This window comes from Ursus americanus, chromosome 22, assembly GCF_024610735.1.
Source record: "Ursus americanus isolate L20-20 chromosome 22, mUrsAme1.1.p, whole genome shotgun sequence".
In the NCBI taxonomy this organism is placed as follows: domain Eukaryota; kingdom Metazoa; phylum Chordata; class Mammalia; order Carnivora; family Ursidae; genus Ursus; species Ursus americanus.
This window is the reverse complement of record NC_142148.1, coordinates 1,929,795-1,951,978: the sequence shown is the minus strand read 5'-3', so window position 1 is coordinate 1,951,978 and position 22,184 is coordinate 1,929,795. Positions and strand designations below refer to the sequence as shown.

The following is a 22,184-nucleotide window of genomic DNA, read 5'->3' as shown; positions in this document are numbered from 1 at the left end:
GGCAGCGGAGCAGAGAGCTTCACGGTGGGACAGGGGCTGCTCAGCTGTGCCCTGATGGGGCTGTGGGCCTGGGAAAGCGGGAGGTGGGCATCCGTGTCATTGGTTGGGGGCCCGCTTCTCTGGCCGGCCCCGACTCAGAAGCCTGGACAAAAACTGGGGAAGCAGTTAGTGATGGACTCCCAGCTGTTCTCGGCCAACAGTTGCAGGATGACCGCTTGGCTTCCTGGATTGTTATAGAGATGGAGGGTCTGACTTCCTCCAAATCTGACCCACAGGGAGCTGCGACCTCCTGGGCTGGTTCCCGCGGGCGCTGGGCGGCCCTCCACGCTGTTCCCGCGGGTGGTGTGTTACGGTCCCGTGTTCCTGTCGGGGTGGCTGTCGTTGGCGTGTGTGTTCAGTGTCTCAGTCGTGTCTTGGCAGAAGCACAGCACAACATCCCCGCCAGGATACGGGGGCTGACACAGCCAAGATACGGAACATTCCATCCCTAGGCAGGTCCTCATGTTGAGGGTTTAATCGTCACACCCACCCCTGCGTGTCAGGGACCTTGTCTCTGTGCTGCTCACGGACACGCACAGTGCTTGGCACATACTGCATATTTACTGTTTGTGGAGGATTTCTTGCTTTGCTATCAGGAACCGGGTCAGCACGGACAGCTGGGGACACGAATCAATCATCTATTGCACATCTGTGACTTTTTTCCTTAGGATAAATTCCTAGAAGTAGATTTGTCAACTGGAGACATTTTAGAGAGACTTGGGTAGAGGCAGCCAGACTACGTCCAGAAGCTGAGGCCATGTGCCCCCTGGACGCTGCGGGAGCCGGGCGGCCCGTTTCCTGTATATCCCCGCTATTCTCTACCATTGTTATTTTTAAAGAGTGTTTGCCTTTTTGGCATGTGAAAAATGCCTTTCATTTCTTTGATCAGTAATTAAGTGTTTTTGTTTTTTCTAAAAAAGGAGGAGCAAAGAGTGTCTCCGTGATAAACATTTGGGTGCGTCAGGTGGCAGGGCCACTGGCCGCTTTTCCTACATTGTACCTTCTGATATTTTCCTGTGAAAACGCACTGGTTTCCGTGGGTGTGTTTCATGTGTGCAGTCAGAAAAGAATTCTTAGAAGTCTATCATTTGGTCTAAAAGAGCAGACTCCCGAACGTAGCAAATGAGGTGGTTGCCTAGATGAAACTGTAACGAGCCCAAAACAGAAGGACCGGTCTTGTTGCCAACAATTCAGACCTGAGCCCTCCACGCCCAGGGGCCCCACTGGGTGGGTTCTGGAGAGAAAAAGTCTCAGCCGCATCCAGCCTGCACACACTCTGCCTCCAGAACATTCTCTCAGAAGGCATCAAATTTGACTCTGAGCCTGGGACTTGAAAGCTTTGGGGATGCTTCCTCCCCGAAGCTCTGATTCCCTGGCGCACCTGTCAGGGGCCGCGCTGGGAGTGGGGACTTCGTCAAGGAGCTCATGATGAAGTTGAGGCCCAGCTGAAATGGGGTTTCTGGGGCTTAGAGCCCTTCCCCCTCCCCATCTTGTCCCCCACCCCCTTCTCGGGCCTGACGGCTAAGCTGCACAGCTTGAAACCCCAAGCCCAGTTCAGCCCCTGCCTCAGACAACAACTCCCAAGAAAGGATGGCATCGAGGTAGGTGCACACACTCCCTGCACCCCTGCAGGGCCCCAGGGAGCACATTGTTCTGGAGCAAGGAAGCGAACTAAAAACGTGCGGCTCCGGACAAGGGCCTCCAGGCCCAAGACTCCAGAGGCCCAGGGCTGGGAGTTTGTGCCAGTCAGAACTCTGGGTTGCAAGGGACGAAAACTAAAATGGCAAGAAGGGAAGTGCTTGGGCTCAATTATACAAAAAGTCTATAGGGTACCTTCCCCTTAATTTTGCTGTTATCCTAAAACTGTTCTTTAAAAAAAGGCTGCATGTTTAAAAAGCCTTTAGGGAATAGCTTCAGGTGCAGCTCGATGCAGGGGCTTCCCAGTGAGAAGTTGTCACCTGAGCCCCTCTTGAGGATCCAAGACGGCCCTGTCCTTCAGCCCCTTTAGTTGTGGCCAGAAAGTGACCATCGTCCCCAGCGTCACTCACTGACCCAGGCAGACCCAGCATGTTGGTTTCCCAGAAACCCCAGCAAATGCAGTTATTGCCGACTCTGATGGGTAAGGTGCCCGCAGCTGATCTGATCCCTGTGGCCAGGGGGAGGGATGTGCTGACCCAACCAGGGCCTCCCAAGGCAGGGAAGGGTGGACACTAACAGGACGGGGGGCTGTGCTACCATCCACCACGGAGCTCAGCCCTGTGCATGGTCAGGACACAGACACCGAGCGGCGGGGCATCTCTGAAACACAGACGGCCGCATGTCCCGCTGGCCCCCCTACATGCACGCTCTCCCGTGTGCACAGCCTCCCCTGCCGGGGCCCCTGTCAGCTCCTTTTCTGTGTGTCCTTCAAGCACGGGCTCTGTACCTTCCGCAGAGCCGTGCCGTGCCAGGCTCTGCTCCTTCTCCGGGCGCCTCCAACGTCCCCGCCGCGCCACACCCCACGAGCGCTCGGCTGAGCCCCAGCAAACACTGTGAGGCGCAGGGGAGAGGGCGCTGGTTTTGGGGTTGGAAAAGCCGGCTCCAGGCCTGGTTCCGCAGCCCGTGCCGCTCTTCCCTCCTCTCTGGGCCCCGGTTTCCCCGCCGCTGAGAGAGAAGGAAGTCAGAGCCAATGCCTCGCAGGAGCCTTGAGCTCTGGAAGAAATCCTTCGACGGTTCTCCATGGGGAAGTGGGGGCCACAGCCTTGCTTTCTAGCCCCGCCTCCGACGATGTGGGGTGCGGGAAGGATGTGCGGTTCCCTCCGTCTCCAGAGAGATCGGATTGGCTGGCGATGTCTGCCCTGGGGGTGTGCGTGGAGGCTGCAGCCGACACACCAGCTCGCTCCCATCTGAGATGCTTTCTCTGTCCCAGGCACCTATGTGATGACTGTCACGGCCAATGATGCGGACGACAGCACCACGGCCAACGGGATGGTGCGGTACCGGATCGTGACCCAGACCCCGCAGAGCCCGTCCCAGAGCATGTTCACCATCAACAGCGAGACAGGGGACGTTGTGACCGTGGCAGCCGGCCTGGACCGAGAGGTGAGGCGGGGGGCGTCACAGGGGCCGGGGGAGCATGGCCTCGCCCCTGCAGCCGTGTGGGAGATGCTGACCCCAGCCCAGGTCGGGTCCCCAGGAGGCCCTTCTCCTGTGGAGCCTGGCTGGGAGAAGAGGTGTCCGCAAAGCCGTTCCTAAGTGTTCGCCGCCAGCCCTTTGAGCGAATCCGGGAGCCAGTCCCGCACGAGGTTTCCAAACAGGCCCGGCTGGTGAGTGCGGTGCCAAGGGGCAGACCTCTGTGCTGCTCAGGGTGTGGCCGCAGCAGGGCCCCGCGTCTGGGGGCTGTTAGTGACTGTCTGGGAGCGTGAGCGCCAACCCCTGCCCAGGACACCGGTCCTGCATCTGACCCTGGTAGTCCCGCCATGATGACGTGGGGCGCACGGATGGGGCGGCACTTTCCACTCAGGCCAAAGCGACTTATTTGGGGCTGGGTACGAGGACTTCCCAGCTTCTCGGCCCCTCCTGTGACCCCAGGAGGCTGGGACCTCTGTTGTACCCACCTTCCCTCACCCCCTCAGTGTGGACCCCAGTGTCCACCCCACCCAGAGCCAGACCCCAGAGCCAGCCTTTGCTGCTGCTGCCACTGGAGAATGAGCGTCTCCAGGCATGGGGCCACGGGCTCCCATCTGGGTAGATGACGCTGTCCCAGTCACCGGCCTCCGGGGCCGCTGGGAGGGTCATCAGGAGCTCCCAGCTGAAAGCCCCCAGCCGGCGGCCCTGAGTACTCCCAGCTTCCCAGACGAGCATCATCTCCTTCTGCCTCTGGGCCTCCACGATGGCCTCCTGTTTGCTGGTGACCAGAGGCTGGCGTCTCCTCTAAAGGATACGTGAGTCAGTTTACCCTTGAAAGCACGCGGCTCCCAGGACTAGGAGGAGACCCCGCTGAGCTCAGAGCAACAGGGTGTGCCGCTCACTCGCTGCTGGGGGCTCGTTTGCAGAGCCTGTAGCCACACTTGTCTTGATGGCCTCCGGCTCCTCTTCCCGGAAAGCGCTGCAGGCCTCATGGCCTGGGTTCCGGGGGGCCTCACCTTGGTCTGGGGGCACTGAGCCGGGACCTTGCTAAGTGTGGCTTTTCAGAGCCAAGCTGTGGCAGCTTCTCGCTCCCCAGACTGGTTCCCCACACCTGGTGATCCCGGCAAGTTTGGAGATGGGGGCGCCAAACACCTCGAGTCTAGACCTCACCCCTGGCAAAGCTGCCGGAAGCGGTCCAGCCACGCTGCCCCACCTGTGCCTTCCAAATCAATAGACGCTAGGCGGCGGCATGGAAAGTGCCACCCCCTCCATCACTCCCCCCACCCCAGGAAGGGCACGAGGTGCTTTTCTCGGCATTCCTAAATTGTACGGGGCGGTGAACCAGGGCACTGGGCTGGGGCAGAGGTCACGTGAGAAGTAATTTATGCAGCCTCGTGGCTCAGCAGCTTGCAGGGTGGTCCTCTCCAGCGGCCTTGCCATGAGGAAGTCAGGGGACACCTCTGAGCCCCGGCCTCAGTGCCCTCTCTCTGAGAAATGGGCACAGCGATGCCAGTTTGGTGGGCTCAGCAGGGAGGGGAGGGGCGGTGCCCTGCCAAGCAGGCTGAGTGTCCAGCCGACGCAGCTGTCGTCTGCTCCATTTGACGTAATACGGACCTCCGGGGACAACGCCAGGCCTTCGCGAAGGAAAGAGGCGTTTTCAGAGCCTCTGTCCGGAGGACCCATCCGGCTGCAGAAGAAGGCAAGGCCTCCCAACCATCGGAAAGCTCGGAGGCGCTGCCGGTTCTTAGGAACAGGGCCCGGCACTGGAGAGCAGGCTTCCATTCGGTCCCCCTCCGGCCAGCTCTGCCATGCTGGGGGCGGGGGGGGCCTGTCCTGGTTCTCATCTGTTTATGAAGGGGCAGGCTCAGGCCACGAAGGACTGGGACAGACTGGCCTGGCCACTCACAGCAACAGTGGCTACATCCCGTGGGCGTCTCCAGACCTTTCCAACCTTCCGGCAGACAGGTACCGAACACCCGCTGTGGGCAGGGTCTGTGCCAGGCACTGGGGCCCCTCGGGCGCCCCACGGAAGCCCCACGAAAACTCCACAGGAGCTCCACGTGGCCAGGCGCTGTGCGCTGCGGATGACCACGTTTTAATCCTCAAAACGGCCCGGGGGAGGGGGGGCCGAAGGAGGGATGCTGGCAAGTCTGTCTTTCCAAGTGAGGAAGGCAGTCTGCAGTGGCTCACAAGTGCCCAGTGTCACAGGTCGCAGGTCAAAGAGCAAGAGCAAGGCTCTGCCCCAGGGTACTGGGAGGTCACGTGGGGGTACAGGGAAGCTACCGAGGCCTGGACGATGTGCGGCACCCCGGGCCTTACCGGAACCCAGAGCAGGCAGGGCGCGGAGGCCTCTCTGGGCCATGTCCAGGCTTGGGCAGCTCCGGGCACCCCCGGCTCCTTCCATGGTGGCCAGCACTGTCCTCCTCTCAGAAATGGGAACACGAGGGCTCCCGGGTGGGGGGGGGGCATGCACTGCCCCGACACTGGAGGGAAATCTCTCTTAACCTGGCGCCTGCCCACCCGAGCCTGGCTTCCCAGGCCCTTCGCGGGGGGTCCTCCCGGAGACACTCCTGAGCCAAGCAGAGGGGCTGTGCTCCACCCTGCCAGACGAAGCCCGGGACACCCCGTGAGAGCTGAGCTCCACACAAGTCGTTTTAGTGTAAGCGAACCCCCAATCTTGCATGGGACACACTTACACTAACACTCATTTGTTGTTTGTCTGAAGTTCACATGTAAGTGGCTGGCACGTTTAGTTGCTCCATCTGGCAGCCCTGCCCTGAGGTAACCAGCCATCCACCCAGACCGCCAAGGTCACGGGCCCTGAGAAGCCCACTCCCACACCCCCTTCCCCGATGGGCACATCGGTGACACCTGAGGGAGGCGGAGCTGGAGGGGCCATGACAGGCCATACGGTCCTTGAGGGTCTGGTTTTGCAGATCAGGAGAGGCGGGACAGGTAGGGGACGTGACATCCGAGGGCACGACCCCAGCCCACGAGCCATCGGGTCAGAGCAGCGTGACGGGCAGCCGGCCAGACGGGCCGTCCCGCAACCTGTCGCGCACCCTCGAGGGGGCTGTGCACACGCGCTGCAGCCGTCGGGGGCCTTCCCTGGAAAGGAGCCCGAGCACCAGCCCCACCGGGCCCCAGGGCGGAGCCAGCACCCACCTGAGGACCCCCGCCCCCCAACCCCGCTGCCGGCCGATGACGGTCTGTGCACGGTACTTAAGGGAACAGCAACCGAACCCACCAGCCTCCAGTGCTGACGAGTCTGGCCTCGGAGACGCCTCTGCCAGGCCACCGCGACCACTGCACGCACCCCCTGCCAGCCCCCACCCGGCCCCCCACCCGTCGCCCCGCTGCGCACTCTCTCTGCCCCGGGAGCTTGCTCTCCTGTTACAGGACTCGGTGGCCACCTGAGAAATAGTTTGGGGAGGATTTGGGCTCACCATGGGGAGCTCAGTTCTCTAGCTCCCATAAACCATCTGACCAAGACCCACCAGGGTGACCCCTTGTCGCCAGGGACCCAGAGGCCAAGGCAGCCTTGGTGGGGGAGGGCATCCTTCCACAGACACAGTGAGGGGCCGCTGTGCCAGGGGCTGGCAAGAGAGTGGTGCCCTCTGCCGGAAGCACAATGACTTCTTGATGCCCCGTGGCTCTGGCCCCTCCTCGCCCAGAATAAGGCCTTCCGTGGTCTCCTTGCTCCCTGGGAACAAAATCCAGCGTCTTCCCCTTGGCCCCAGAGCCCCGCTCCGTCTCACCGTTTGCTCAGCCGAGTTCTGTCCACATGGGTCCCGTGCGGCCACGCACAGCCTGCTCTCTGCACCGCAGGCAGCCTCGTCCGGGCCCACGCCAGCCTTTGCCCTTTGGCATGAAGCCAAGTCCTCACTCTTACCTTGAGCTCACCCTGCAGCCCTGAGAGTGGACTTTGGAGACCTGAAGCCTGCCCTTTCTCAGGGGATTGATGGCTGCAAACCCACCCACCCCCACCCTGCTGAAAAGCTGCCTTGATCCGCCTCTCACCTCAGCGGGGAAAGCCCACGCACCTGCGTAGAGACAGCCCCTGCCCCAGGCCCCTCCTGTCCTGTCTGAGCCCCCGTGCTGCCACGTGCCCTGTACGCCAAGCCCTTGCTCTCTGCGCCTGGCCACTGGCACTGCGCCCCTGGTGTAGGATGGGCCGGCAAGCGCTCCGCGGTCCAGCCTCTGCCCTGTGTTCTCAGAAACACCCGGAACGCACCAGCCTGCACGTCGCTCAGGCCTGGTTAGCGTGCGGGCCCCAGTGCGTGTCCACCGGCCTCCTCTGCCTCTCAGCTCTGTCACGCCTGGGGGGCCTGGGCCTCTCCTTCGGGGCAGCTGCCTCGGGGTCTGCTCAGCGGCCAAGGGCCCCTCGCCAGCTGCCCCTCCTCTCCTCCCACCCAGAGCAGATGGTCTCTGAATCTTAAGCGAGTCAAGTGAAATAATTAGACACAAGCTGTCTGCACTAATTAGCATGTCCGCAGACCACAGGTTGCGATTGTCCCGAGACAGCTGCTGGACACTCCCTGCCACCGTCGGTGTCTCGTGGCAAGGCCTGTGTGCACGCCAGGCCTGCAGGGAGCCCAGTCAGGGAAGGGAGGGTCCCTGGACAGAAGGAGTGGCAGGGAGTCTGCAGGAGGGAGCCAGTGTCTGAGACACACTAGGTGCCCCAGCACCCCGGTGCCCATGATGCCCTCAGCCCCTGCTAGCTTCCCGCTCCTCCACTGCTGAGGGCTGGCCCACCACTCCACCGCCTCCTTGTGCCTCACCTCCCAGCATGCCCTCTCCTGTCCCCAGGTGCTTGAGGCCCCGGTTCTTCCTGTCATACCAGACATCACCCCCAGGGAGGCCTCCCTGACCACTCTGCTCAGGGCCTGTGCCCCTCCTCCTCCTCCTCTCCCTGAACCCAGCCCCCGCTCAGGGGAGACTGCGTGTGAGCTTGTTGGCTCCTTTACTGCGAGTTCCCCTCCTGACACAAGCTCTGTAGGGCAGGCCCAGTCTGTTCAGGTACCACTGACTGCCCGGCACTTAGCTGCATGCCTGGGGCCCTGGAGCTACTCAAAGAAATGTGGGGAAAGGTCAGACGGGTGGGCGTGGCAAGGGCAAGACTAGCAGAGGCGCAGACGCAGGGGCAGGGCAGCAGAGCTGTGACCCCTGCCACCTTGAGCTCAAAGAGATGAGTATTTGCTTTGATGTTTTTGTTTCCCAGCTACCAAGCACTCCACCCTAGGGGTCCTCGTTCTTTGGGGCCTTTTATACTAGATTACCACAGTCCATGAAAGATCATACCCCAAATTTTATACCAAAGTGTGAATGGCTGATAGAGACAGGACAAGGTGGCATTTGCACTTTATCAGAGTAGAGCCTGAAGCTAAGTGAGGGACACTCCAAGGATGATTATGAGACACCCGCTCTCAGGATTTGGGGTGCAGTGTCTCTTCCCCCAGGGAACTTAGCACAGACAGCGAGCGCTCACCCCAGACACAAGGCTCATGGTGTTCGCAAGGGCCTTGGATGGAGCGTGGCAGCTGCCTCTGAATTTGTGACCCTGTGCCCTGACAGGTGGCCGGGGAGACACGGGCTCACGTCAGCTGCTTGGGAAGGGGTGGCAGGTGGCCGGCTGTGGATCCTGCACCAGACCCCCTTTCCTGCTTGGCTCACTCCCCACGGTGTCTGCCCTTTGCCTTCGGGGAGAAGAGATGAAGTGGCTGAAAGCGCGGTGGGTTTTCTGCGGGTGAGGGAGCTGAGTGCATCTCCAGCTTGTGTCCCGAGCAGCCCTTCTTCCCCCGCTCCGAGGAGAGCCTGAATCATGACCCAGAGTCAACCGGACAGCCCTGGGCAGGGTCACTCAGCGGCAAACAATCACACAAAGGGCGCCCTCGCCTGTTTCCAGGCTTTTGTGAAACCCGCGGGCGGCTGCTGGCAGGGGCGGAGACCCTAGGCAACGGGCGATCCTGCCCATCCAGGTGCCCACTCGCTGCCCCCGGGGCCCAGGGGCCAGAGCTCCGGCCCCGCAGGAGGGTCACAGGAGACGGCTTCTCCATGGGACACCTGCACAAATCTGCACCTTTCCCCTTCCTGGGAGAATACCGGTCCTCCCGCCCCTGGCAGCAGCAGCATCTTTGGGGGACAAACACTGCAGACTCTTCTCAGAGCCAGCTTCCCATTTGCCAGAGCGAGCCATCTGACGAAGGGGAAAATCCGCAAACCTCATTGCCACCGTGTCTAATTAGGCAGCGCTATGTAAATGGAGCATTTTTACATGATTGAAATGTTAGGAGAGGCCCCAGGAACTCCTGTGTGCCTGGCCGGGGACGCCCCTGCCGCAGACGCTGCTCGCCGGCACGCCCCCTGCGCGCTCCCCCGGTTAGAGCGTCTGCAGCCCGCGGCCCGCTCTGAAGGCGAGGGTGGCTTTCCACTCCCGTGGCTGCACCACACGCTTAGCGCAGAGCCACGGACACCCTCCGACCCGCTGCCGCTTACCCCTGGGTGAGGTCACGGGTTCACTGGGGACCCCACCCCAGCTCCCCGTCCCCACGCACGCTGACCCTCGCCGGTCACCTTCATCAGCGTGAAATGTCACCCCACACGAGGGTGGGACACGAGTGTCTCGTGGTCTTACAGGATTTTTAGGAAAGCAAAAGCAGGACCTTCCTACAGTTCTCAAGATTCTCAGCAGAGGAAGGGGTTTCGTGGAGGGCAATCCACAGAGCTTTGCTCCAACGCAATGAATCTTGCAGTCGCCATTATCCACCGTAGTTAATGCCACCATGTCACTCAGATTCCGGGTGGGCGAGGCGGGGGTCATCGTCCTGTAGCAACAGGACCAGCATCTCCCCTTTGCTTCCTGAGAAGCCGGGCAGAGGGCCACATGGGAAATTCTAAAAATATGTTTTCCTAGAAACATTTTCCTGCAAATGAGCTCCTTGTAAGTCCTCGGAAGAGGCCCGCTGCGGGGAGGCAGTGGCGGCCGGGTGCGGTGGCGGTCGCCGTTTCTCCCGGCTGGTTTTCAGGCATATTCACGGAACCCTGTGTTGAGTTCACCAAATGCGGCCTGGAGGTCTCGGCGGGGACAGTGGCGGCTGAGGCAAATCTGCCAGTGCCTGGATTGTCGCCCTGAAGTCTTCCTGCTCCCCCCGCCCCCAGAAAGGGGAGCAGAGGAGAAACAAAGGCACTCTTGTCTTGGGGCGTGGGCTCTGCCCCAGACACGGTGGCACGGCCCCTGCCGTCCGCGCTCCTGGGTCACACGCAGGAGCCGCCAGCTGGGGGGCACGGTCTGCGGGGCCCCAACACACACGCTGGGCCAGGGCCCCACTGAATCCCCAGACGCCAGGCTGGACCTCAGAGCCACTCCGCGCGCCCGAGCCCACGCTGGAGCCTTTTCCACAAGAACACCTCGAAACTCCTCTTCTCACAAGACCGGCCCGTCTGCGGAAGAAAACAGATCCGCACAGAGAAGAAAACAGCAGTCCACCGTCGGAGCTCCGGAAGACACACGAGGGTCACACGGGACCGACCCCCACGTGTCCTCTCTGCGCTCGCCGCGGGGGGTGCGTTCCCCGTGTTACAGACGAGCTGCAGCCTGTGTTGGCGCTTGGCGGTGTTCCTCAACGTGGGGTACACCCGTCTCCCACAGCGCGGTCCGGCCTCCCGGCTGTCCACCGTTGGCATCGGCCGGCGCTCCTTTCACCAACCCCGCCACGCGTCTTTTGTTGTTTTCCATCCTCTCCTTGCGCGGAGATGTGAGTCCAAGGAACGGGCCTGGGGAAAAGGGAGGGAGGAGGCAGGTCAAAGACCGGGGCCTCCCGTGGGAGTAGCTGGGGCCCTGGGGTCCAGCCCACCTCCTCCAGGAAGCCCTCACTGCTTTCTCGTCCCCTTGCAGGCATCTCCTTCCTCTGCCTCTTCCTCAGAGGCCTGGCTGGAGGGCAGGGCCCGGGGAGGCCACCCTCTTCCTGTAGGTTTGTGGTCTGACAGGACAGAGGTGGCCATCCTGTGGCGACAGGGCGATCTCATCTCCCAAAAATGACTGTCCCGCCTGGCAGCCACTTCCACCCCCAGCCCCCGGTCCCCGGAGTGCTAATGCCAGCCCAGCAGGGCTCAGGTAAACGTACAGGAGGAAAGAGAGAGTGTGACATGCAGGCCGTGCAGGCAAAGGTGACAGGGGAGGTTGCCGTGGCCTCTGACCCCTCCAGGGGATGTGAGGGGCTCTGGAGGGGTGGGTCCCAGCTCAGGGGTCTGCCCTCTCCTGGGCTCCCAAGGAGGGCGAGGACTTGGGGCAATGCTGGCTGGGGGTCCACCAGGTCCAACCTGTAAATAAATCCAACTTTGTAAATAAAGTTTTATTGGCACGCAGCCCTGCTCACGGGTTTACGTACATGGCTGCCTTCCTGACACAAGGGCAGACGCCAGGCGGCCGCACAGCTGCTCCCACCCCAGGCATCTCCGAGGTGGAACGTTTCTTCCGATGGAGCAGAGATCGCACCCGTGTCCTCGGCTGCAAGGCTGCTTGTCCGCCAGATTCAGGGTTGCAAATAGGCAGCCTGGAGACAGGGTTGGCTCCGGGGGGGGGGGGGGGGGGAGTTGTTGTTTTTAAAACTTAGCATTTAAGCAGGAAATTTTTGTATACAAGTCCCAATTTCTGGATTCTCTTAAAATTGGGAGGCTGTGGATCCTGGGGCCTGCTCTCCCCAAGGCACCCAGAGCCTGGCCTGTGCCCAGTCGGGCCCGCAGCCCCATCCTCCGGTGGCTCAGGACCGCAGGCCCCGGGCCGGCACCTGTGTCCTCTCGTGAAGCCGCCAGCAAGACTTGGGGGTAGAAGGGAGAAGGAGAGAGAGTGAGCATCTCCAGACAGAGGGAGGGAAGTCTCCGTGTTCACTGTGCAGACCACAAGTGTCTGCCCCTGCCCTGCCTCCACACCCCCTCAGCAGCCAGGACCCCTGCCCCATGGCCCCTCCAGTCTGCACGCTCGGCTGGTTGCCTTTGGGGCCTACTCTGTGTTTCTCTTTTTTGACCTCTCACCCACCCCCACCTGCTCCGCCTGCTGAGACCATGGTGGCACCTGCCCAGCTGGTCTCCTGGCCTCTGCTCCTGCCCCTGCATCTGTCCTCATTCAACAGCCAGCAATCCTGTCCACACACAGATCTGACCATCGCTGTCTTCTCAAACCCTCTTGTGGCTTCCTGTCTCCCCCAGAGTAAAGTCCAAACGTAGCTTCTGCTCCTTCTGCACCCTCTGGCTCACCCTGCCCCTGCTCACTGGCCTACCTTCCCGGACTCACCAGAGTGCCTGCCCCAGGGCCTTTGCACTGGCTGTTCCCTCTGCTTGAGACCTCCCTCCTCTGGATACCCACCCCTGGCTAATCGACCATCTCCTTAACGAAGAGGCCTTGTCTGGCCAGCCTGTGTAAACCAACCTCTGCCCCCTCTCCCACCTCACTTTCCTATAAGTCCTTGTCACTAGCTGATGGGACACGTTTTGTTATTTATTGGCTCTCTCCTGCCCTAGAGCCATGGTCCTCAACCCGGGTGATTCTCTCCCCCACCACGGGGACACTGGGGACCTCTAGGGACAGTTTTGGTTGTAACGACTTGGGGGAGAGGCCACAGAACGACCCCACGCAGAGAACGATCCAGTTCCATGGAATCCTTGGCTTCCAGAGCTAGGGTACGTGGCTGGCTGCTCAGTGGTCAGGTGTGAGGTGTGCGTGCGTGGCCACCACTGTCCCAGCCCTGGGCAGTGCAGATGCCTTGTCTATGAGCCAGGGTGGGTGGCCGGGAGGGGCCCCGAGGAGGAGACCCACCAGGACTCAGGGACCAAGGCAGTCCCATCGCCCTGGACAGGACACCCACTCTCGTTCGTCCCAGAGTCTCTGACCCCCAAAATCCTGGGTGGTCCTTCCTGAGAGCTCGTCTCCCGCTGTGCCCAGCAGAGGGAGGGGGAGAGAGGGCGGGAGGGTGGACGCCAAGCACGGCGCTCACCCAGAGCTGTAGTTGAAGAGCCAGGGGCCTTCGCGACTCCGCTCCCCACGCCCCAGCCGAGGGGGGAGCCGTCCCTGCAGGGCTGGCATTTTCTCTCTTTTCACCCGGCTTGGCTGGTTTGTGCAGCAGAAAGCAAACCCTGTGGGGGGGGCGAGGAGATGGGGGTGCAGGGAGGCTTGTCGGGGGGTGCCGCCACGTCACGCAGCCCTGGGCGGGAGCAGACATCCCCACGCACCCCGACTGTGCAGAGAGCAGTAGGGGCACCTCTCCACCCGGTCCCAGGGCGATTTCATCCCCCAAAATGACTGACCCCACTGGCAGCCACTCCCGCCCCCCAGCCCCTGGCCCCCGGCGCCACTGTTCCACTGTCTCGATGGATGGGCCAGTGATGGATGTTTCACGTCAGGGGGCCTGGGAGCCTGTGGCTTCGTGTCTGCTCCCTTCGCACAGCACTGTGCCGTCGACGTACGCCCGTAGCGCGTGTCCGGGCTTCGTTCCTTCTCGTAGCAGCGTCCTGCCCCAGTGTGTCGTGGAGCAGTTTCTATTCACCCGTGGGCGGATGGACGTGTGGGTTGTCTCCGCCAGCGGCCGCGGAGGCGGTACAGCTGTGAGCCTTGGAACAAGCATTTGTCTGGACCCTTTCCAGCTCCCGTGGGCACAGGCCCAGGCGTGGGATTGCTGGTCATAGCGCTCGAGGGCCTGCAGCCTGTTTCCTTCGGCGGCCGCCCTCCCCATGCCCCGGGGACGAGTCCCGACGCACTTGATGAACAAGGACAGTGGCCCGCGACCCATCCCCCCGCAGTGGCCATCCCAGGCGCCCTCCTGCTTGTTCCCAGGCGCGGATCGGACACCCGCTGCTGAGCAACATGAGCTCCAGGGGCAGGAGGGAGGCCCTCAGTTTACTAATTTCTCAGTTCCCACAGTGACAGCAGTGACAGGCGGGAAAGCACGAGGGGGCACGTGGCCCAGGGCGGGAGCCTTGGGACGCCGGCACTGACCCAGCGAGCAGGAGAACCCCAGCCTTATTCAGGGAAAAGGGATGCTGGGAGGGTCTGTGGGTTGTGGTGTGGACACCAGGCTCTCATCCTTAATCTACACCCGTATCCCAGCTGCCAGCCCACTGCAGATGCCCAGTGTGGGCAGGGAGATGTGCTCGCAGCATGGTGGATGACACGAGCCCGGGAGCTGGGACACCATTCTCAGGCTCGGTGGCAGCCTGGGCTCCACCGGCACGTGGGGGTCCAAGCCACGAGGCTGGTGTGGGCCGGGATACAGTCCTGGCGGCCGGTGTGGGGATGGGGGGGCACGCAGGGGCATGCGGGAGGCTTTGATGCTTTTCTAGGGCAGGTCAGAGGCTGCATTATTGATGGATGTTCTGCAAAATTTAAATACTGAGCTATGGGGAAGGCAGCAAAAGCCCAGGGACCACCCATGTGCAGTTCTCTTCTCTTCTCTTGAACTTGAAAATGGCCAGATCGCATTTTAATGCATTCGTTGTGGCCCCACTGCTGACCAGGCAGAGCAGGAGGACCACTGGGCAGCAGGCGGGGCAGGCGGGGGGCACCTGCATACAGGTGGGAGCAGCTGTCATCAGCTGGCCTCCGGGGGGGAGACTCCAGAGGCACAGGCTCGCCCACTCCCCACCCAGCCGCCTCCTTCCAGCTCCACTGGGGGCTGATTCGGAGAGCAGAGGCCCGCTGCATAATTCAGCCCGTGGAGAAGACCACTATGGGTCCAGAGCTGGGTCCGGGGTTGTCTCTTTGTCCCAGGAGAGCCAGCCAACAGGTTTCGGGGACTCCCGATGGCCAGGCCCCAAGTACACTGTCCACCAGCCATGTGCCCCCCCCAAGACTCAGTTCGATCCACTGTAAAATAAGGAGGTTTACACCCCTGCACCCTAGGGCAGCTGAAAGGTAGATGTGGTCTGTGGGGCCACCAGTGGGAGGCGCTGGAACTGAAACTGTCCCGTGCTCGTCGGGGCCCCAGGCCGGGCCTCAGGTAAATGAAATGCACCTTAGGCCGGGAAACAAGGCCCCGCTTAATAAATACATGAAACCGCTAAGCACGCCAGAGCCCTCCCACTAGGTCACGACGGGACAGTCCCATAAAGGTATCTGTGTCCAGGGACGCCAGGCGACCAGCCGTCTCCCTCGGCCTCTGCATGCCATTCCACAGGGATTTGGCAAAAGAGAAAAAGGGGACCATTCCTGGGTCTGAAAAGTGTACTTCCTAAAGCAAAAGCAGCAGCTCAGGAGTCAAGCCAGCCCCCCAACCCCGAGAGCTTCCCGAAGATGGAGATCCCCCGTCAGGCCTGCGCTGGCCCGGATCCCAGAGGCCCCGCCCACGGGAGGCTCGGGCTCTGCTGGGGGCCCTGCGGGGACTTCCTCCTTGTGGCTGGGTGATCGTCCCCCCCCACGCTCAGAAAGCCCCCACCCGGCCTCCAAAAGCAAGATCGGCATGCCTTCCGGTGGTGGCGGGCTGCACACACAAGCGTGTACACACAGGCACACGTGAGACTCACACAGACGCACACGTGGATCTATACACAGGCACGCGTGCACACACACGTACACACTCACATACCTATTTACGTGCATGCACTTGCACACTTGTGCACACGTGTGGGTCCCGGGCAGAGCTTGTGAGTCCGTGATACGGGAGTAAGGAAGGTTCGGAAAGGTGACCCCACATTCCAATCACACTTTTCTTCCTTTCTTCTGTGGCCAAATCCCTCCCTCCGCGGTCAGCCTGTACTCTCTCCTGGCCTCTGCTCTGGCCCCTTGTCCCGGTGGCTGGTCCTGGGAGGTGAGGTGGGGCGTGAGGCTTGGTGGCTCCCGTCCGTGTCTGCTCCAAAGTGTCCCTCCTGCCCAGGTCCCCGTCCTTCCCACCCAGTGATCAGACAGGCCGAGCCCCGACAGCAGGGTCCACAGGGTCCCAGGTGAAGCCTCATCGAGTGGGACCCCGCTGTGTGGCTGAAGCAAGGCCAGCACAGGGGCAGGACGTCACGGACGCCTGGGTTCCCTCCAGCAGCTCCAGGAAGGGGCCCAGCCCAAGGCCATTGTAGGCTCCTGGGGCAGCCCTCATGCAGTACCACGAACTGGGCGTCATTCTCTCACAGCTCTGGGGGCCAGACGCCCAAAATCAAGGTGTTGGCAGGGTCCGTGCCGTCTGCAGGGTCATCAGACCCACACTGGGCTCCCTCCGGCCTCTGGTGTGGCCGGCGCTCCTGGGCACTGGGGCTTGTGGCTACGTCACTGCCTTTTCTGCGTTCGTCTCACCTGGACTTCTCCTGCAAGGACATTTGTCGCGGACTTGGGGGCTGCCATCACCCGGAACGGCCTCATTTTGAGCCTTCCCTTCACGTCATCTGCAGAGGCCCTCCTTCCATGCCCTGGGGTTCCTGAGGACTTGGATTTGGGAGACACTACCTGAGCCCTCACTCGGAGTGACTCCCCTCGCCCAGGCACTCACTGTCCCCAGAGAACAGCCCCTGTGAGCCTCGCTGCCCCCTGGCTCAGACGTGCCCCTGTTGGCGCCCAAGCACGACCCAGGCACGACCCAGACGGTGGGCTCATGAACTACAGATCTCTGTGCTCTCTCCCCCACAATGCCCAGCAGAGCCCCTGGCACAAAGCAGGGCTCGGACAGTGACCATGACCAGTGAGTTCATGTGCAGATGGGAGGCCAGAGCCTTCCACATTGGGGCTGGCAGCCATGGGGGCTGAGCCCTGGGTGCCCAGCGGTGGAACTCTGGGCCTCAGCCCTACAGACACTGCCAACACTGATCCTGTCCTGGGCACCCCCTCCATCCTGCCTGCTGAGCTTTGTCCTCTAGCAGCTCTGGAGACGCTTCTGCAGCTAGACCTCAGGGTGTGTCAGCCTGAGGGGTGTCCCTAGTGTCCACCCCCCTCCGGTGCCCAATCCCTCCAGTCCTCCAGGATGGAACTGTCCACGCCATACGTCCGGCCTCACCACTGTCCTCAACCCAGGCCAGCGCTCGACACAGCTGGAAAGAAGCTACAGGTGCCTGTGGCCCAGAGCTGTGCCCGTGGACAGTCACCACCCGTGCGCAGAGAGGGTGGCCTTGTCCTCAAGTCACGTTCTAGGTGGCAGAGAGAGTGATGAACATGACATCCTGGGCTCTGGAGGCCCTGCCTGTGGGGCATCAGCAGGCAGAGGACTGGCCATGCTGATGAGGAGAAGAAAAGCACAGTCTCAGGGCATAGCAGGTGTGGGGCGGGAGAGCAGGTGCTGGAGGGGAACTGGTGTAGGAGGAGGGCAGGGGTGGGGGCATACCGGGGGTGGGGGGAGAGCAGGTGCGGGGTAGGGAAGGGGCGTCTTCTTTCTTCCCCGGGCGGTGCCACGAGCTCAGGCCTGCTGGGTTTCTGAGCGGCGTTGCGCACACAGGTGAAGGGCATCCTGACCGAGCTGCTGTCGGGGGCAGCCTGTCAGGGATGGCGTGGCCACGCTCTCTGCGTGCCGTCCATCCCACATCCAGAAAGAGCCTCCCCAGTGTCTCTACCGACGAGGCTGTGTGGGCGCCATTGGCTCCATCTGCATCGCGTGCACGACAAAAACCCGAGAGCGATGACTCCCCTCGGGCATCCCTGCCGGCACCTCCCCCGCCCCCGGTGCTGTGCGGCCCTGGGCTGAGCTGTCGCTCGTGGTCCAGCTGTGAGATGAGGCAGGGCCGTGTGCTGGGCTGACTTCTCTCGGCCACGTGCTCCTGCTGCTCTCACTGCCTGTCCCGGCTTCTCTCGCGGGTGAGCCCCACGCTCCTCGTTCAAGAACCAGCTCTGAGCACCTCCAAGGGGAAGCCTCTACCCCTTCCTGAGCTCCCCCGTGTCCACAACGGATGAGACGATGCCGGCCACCTCATGGGGTGGCGATTCACCTGACAGAAGTGATAGGTGGTTGGAAGGAGGGAGGGAAGGAGGCAGGATGGATGGGGGATGGGTGGTAGATGATGGTGGGTGGATGGAGGGATGACAGAGAAAGAAGGGAAGGTGGTAAAGGTTAATCTTTAAAGAGAAAACTTTTGAAACGTGGTGCCGCACCCAAGCAGATATAAGCTATTTCTATTATTTTTTTCATGTCTCCTTGGTTGTAAATTCTACCCCTTTTCCCAAATGTCAGCTGTTTTAGACATTTACTCAATTCCCTTAACAAACAGTGCTGGAGTGCCTACCACGGAGCGGGCACTGGGCGGGAGACCAGGCACACAGCCGCTCACGGGGGGGACGGCCCCGCTGCCCCTCCCCTCACGTCCAGCCCCCGGGCGGCCTGCTGAGGAGCCCCAGCCCTGATTGCACTTCCCCACGACCACCCCCCAGCTAACTAGTCCCCTCAAAGGAGAGACCCAGGGGTCACAGAGGAGCTGAAATGTCAGCCAGGGGGAGGCAGTGGGGGGAGGGGGAGGGCAGGAGCAAGAGCCCCCCGCCCAGACCCCTGCACACCCAAGCCTACAGTGGGCTGGGCTGGGTCCCCGGCCCCGGTCACGCGGGACTGTGGGCTTGACCAGAGGGAGGACAGAGGGAGTCTAGGTGGGAAACAGTGTGTGGATTCTCCTGAGCCCCTATGGCCCCCACCCCAGCCAGTGGCCCAGCCAGACTGACTGCATGGCTTGGTCCCCAATCTACCCTGTCACCCCGGGCAGCACATCCCACCTCCTCCGGGAGCCGCCCCTGGTCTCCCCAGCCCTGGCTCCCCGAGAAGTCTGTGGCGTCCCCGCCAAGCCTGCCCTGGAGGTACCCGGCTGATGCCGCCTGGTGTGGGGGCTCAGGGCCGGCACGCGTCTTCTGTAAAGGGCCCCACGGTCAATGTCTTGGGCTCCGCAGGCCACGTGATCTCAGCCACAGCCACTCAGCTATTGGGCAAAACAGCCACAGTGTGTAAATGAGAGACGTGGCCCTGCACCCATACAACTCTGTTTGCCACCCAAGCAGTGGCAGGTCGATGCGGCTGTGGGCCACAGTGTGCTGACCAGACCCACCTACGCATGCGTCGGATCGGGTGATTTCCCTCAAAGCCCCTCTGTGACTCCCAGTGTCCACAAATGTCCAGACGTCGTATCGGGCACCAGGGACCTCGCTGGCCAGGCTCGCCATTCCTCAGCCTCTGTCGTCACCGACGGTCACTTAGGAACATTCAGTGCACATTCTCTGAGCACTTGCTATGTGCTGGGTGCGGTGTTGGCCCTGGGGACACGGGGCTGAATGGGACAGCTGTGTTCTCCCCAAGCTCAGTTTGGCAAGGGACAGAGAGGACGAAGTAACAGCACAGAAACTAGACGATCAGAACTGGGGTGGGAGCCGCGGGTGCAGAGACCAGCCCAAGGGCAGGTAACGGGGGCCTGGCCCGTCTGTGGAAGCATCCCTCTCTCTGCAAAGCGTCCATCCCTGGTTTTCCAAGCCCCGCGCAGCACGGTGCTCTCCGGGGCCCCCCGTTCCCCTTTTCTATCAAGGCACCAAACACAATCTGTGCCCCCCGAAGCCAGGGCCCTGAGGTGAAGCCTTGTTGCCCACGGCGAGTGAAGAAGAACGTCCTTCCAGCAGGGCAGGGGCCAAGAGCTCCCAGGGGCGCCGCGGGCCTGTCCCACCCGCAGGGACCGAGCCTCGGGGAGCGTGTGTGGATGAGAATGACGAGCAGCCTGTAAGCTGAGGCCCAGACTGATGCACTGTGCCCTCCCGCCCCGTTTCTTCCAGAAAGTTCAGCAGTACACCGTCATCATCCAGGCCACAGACATGGAGGGGAACCTCAACTACGGCCTCTCAAACACAGCCACGGCCATCATCACCGTGACGGACGTGAATGACAACCCGCCAGAGTTCACCGCGAGCACGGTGAGTAGTCGCACCCTGGTAGCGGACTGGCGTTGGCGCCGCTGCTCTCCTCGCTGCGCCTGACTGAAGGAGCTTGACGGACAGCGACGCCCCCGCGGCCCTGGGCAGCAGGAGGCTGACGCGGAGTGGTGCCACCCCAGGTGTCGCCAGCAGGAGAGAGGCCCGAGGCGCTGCCAAGGAGCTGGCCTGGGGGGGGGGGGGGAGGCGGGGGGGGGCCTGTGCTCTGATCCGCCACCGGGAGGCCCGACACGGAGCGACCGTTGGCGCCCTGAGAAGTGCCCAGGACCAGGTAGGCTGGACACACTTTCTGAATCCAGAGTTGACTGGTGGTATTGGGCTCAGCGACTTTTGGAGGCATGCGTGTGGCTGTGAGTGCAGTGGGACCTGCTGGGGGATGCCCGGGTGGGGCCTGGGCTGGGGACAGGCCAGTCCCTGCGGGAGGAGCTGAGCTACCCTCCACAGCCTGCTGTGAGCAGAGAGACGTCCAAGGAGGGCAACCGCGAGCTCTTCCCCTTCAGGCATGGCGGCCGGGCTGCCCCTGAGCCCCACACCAGGCTGCTCTGCACCTGAGTGACCCAGTGCCCTTGGTGGCCATTCATGCATGTGAATTCATAGCCCCTGAGTCCCAGGGATGCCGGCAGGTTGCACTGCCCCGCGGATCTCCGGATTGCCTCTCGGAGCAGCCCCTCTCCTGGGGTCCAGGCCACTGGAGGGCCAAGGGGACGAGGCTGTGATAGCAGTAACAGTAATAGGCACAGCACAAGCCATGCTGGGGAGCCCTCCCCTGCCAGGCTCTAGTCCCCCAGCCTGCTGAGGGTCAGGATCCTGTGATGCGGGGGGATGCCAGTGATCAGAGAGGCCAAGTCACTTGCCCAAACCCACACTGCTAGCCCCTAAATGGGAGCAGCTGGGATTGGACCCCAGAAGCCACGCTGATTCTGCAGCAAGGAGTGGAGATGGGAAGGGAAGGAGGTGGGGAGACAGAGAGGAGACCCCTCCCTCTCCCCAGAGCTGGTCATCGCCAGGAAGGCATCTCACAGGCCAGAGTCCTGGGGACGAGCCCCACCCCGATGTCCAAGCATCCCCTCATCCTGCGTCCCCATGCCCCCACGCCCTGAGTGCTCCTGCCCCCGGATCACAGAGTCCCCAGATCCCATGCCCCTACACCTCTGCTCCCCCATTTCCATGCATCCTTGGCCCTGGCGCCACGACCTCGCCTGTGAGGGCATAGCGCCATCTAGTGGACAGATAGCAGATCGCATGCCGGGGGGGGGGCAGCACAGCCCCAGCCTTCCTGGTTAGGGGTGGTGTGGCTTGTTTCCATTTCATCCCTGGGCTGGTGGGCAATGGCAGGAAGGGCTCAGGGCCAGTGTCCTGGGCAGTTTGGACATGGGCAGAGCAGCTCCCTAGGGATCTGGAAGAATAATGACCCTGAGCCTCCAAGCCCCCAGCAGGGCCTCGCCCACACTTGGCCAGACAAACCCAGCTGTCCTTCCTCCTTCCATCCTGCACCTCTTTCTGTGATGACGAGAACCCACGGTCGTCTTTAGACACACCCCGGCCGTGCTGGTGCATGGGGGCAGCCCCCCCAGGTGAACACCAGTGCAGGAAACCTCCCCCAGGGGACCTTAGTGAGGACTGGAGCCAGTCCCAAGCCAGGCACCTGGCATCGTCCCTGGCGACGGTCGGGCAGCGTGGGCCCCTCGGGATACTCCGAACCCACCTGCTGAGTCAGGGGTCTCAGATGACGCGCAGGTGCCCAGGCTCTGCCCAGGGACACGTTCTTGTCCTGGTACCAGCCTGCAAATTCTAGATGTCCGGTGGGGCAGTGGCATCAGCCCTCCTGACCACCGGGACCCCCAGGCCCCTGGGAAACAGCCTCGGGACCTCCACTGGCACCATGGAAACCAGGGCAGAAGGAAACCAAGCCAGTTGTACCCGGTGGGAGTAAAGGATGTGCCTCCAGGCATGAGGCACCATGGTGACCCGGGGCGGTGAAGGACTCCATCCAGCCCTGCCGGTCACCTCCAGCCACCATCGGGTTTGGTGAAAAGCACACCAGTGGAGCGCTGAAGGTGGCATTGCTGGGACTGGAACAGGATGCTCGGAGCCCCCACCTGCCTCCCGACCCTGGTCCAAGCTTGCACCAAGGCGCTCCAGAGAAGGTGTGACGGAGCAGGGAGGGCAGGCGATCGCATAGAGGCCA

The 22,184-nt window shown here is 62.2% G+C and overlaps 1 protein-coding gene across 1 annotated transcript in view; it reads left to right on the top strand.

The window, feature by feature from the left end:
- CDH4 (cadherin 4) overlaps positions 1–22,184 on the top strand; it is a 532,131-nt gene that overhangs the window by 486,866 nt on the left and 23,081 nt on the right. Inside the window, exons 7-8 of the mRNA XM_045795334.2 lie at positions 2,948–3,120; positions 19,841–19,978. Of these exons, the coding sequence (XP_045651290.2) occupies positions 2,948–3,120; positions 19,841–19,978 (311 nt within the window). The remainder of the gene's footprint in view (positions 1–2,947; positions 3,121–19,840; positions 19,979–22,184) is intronic.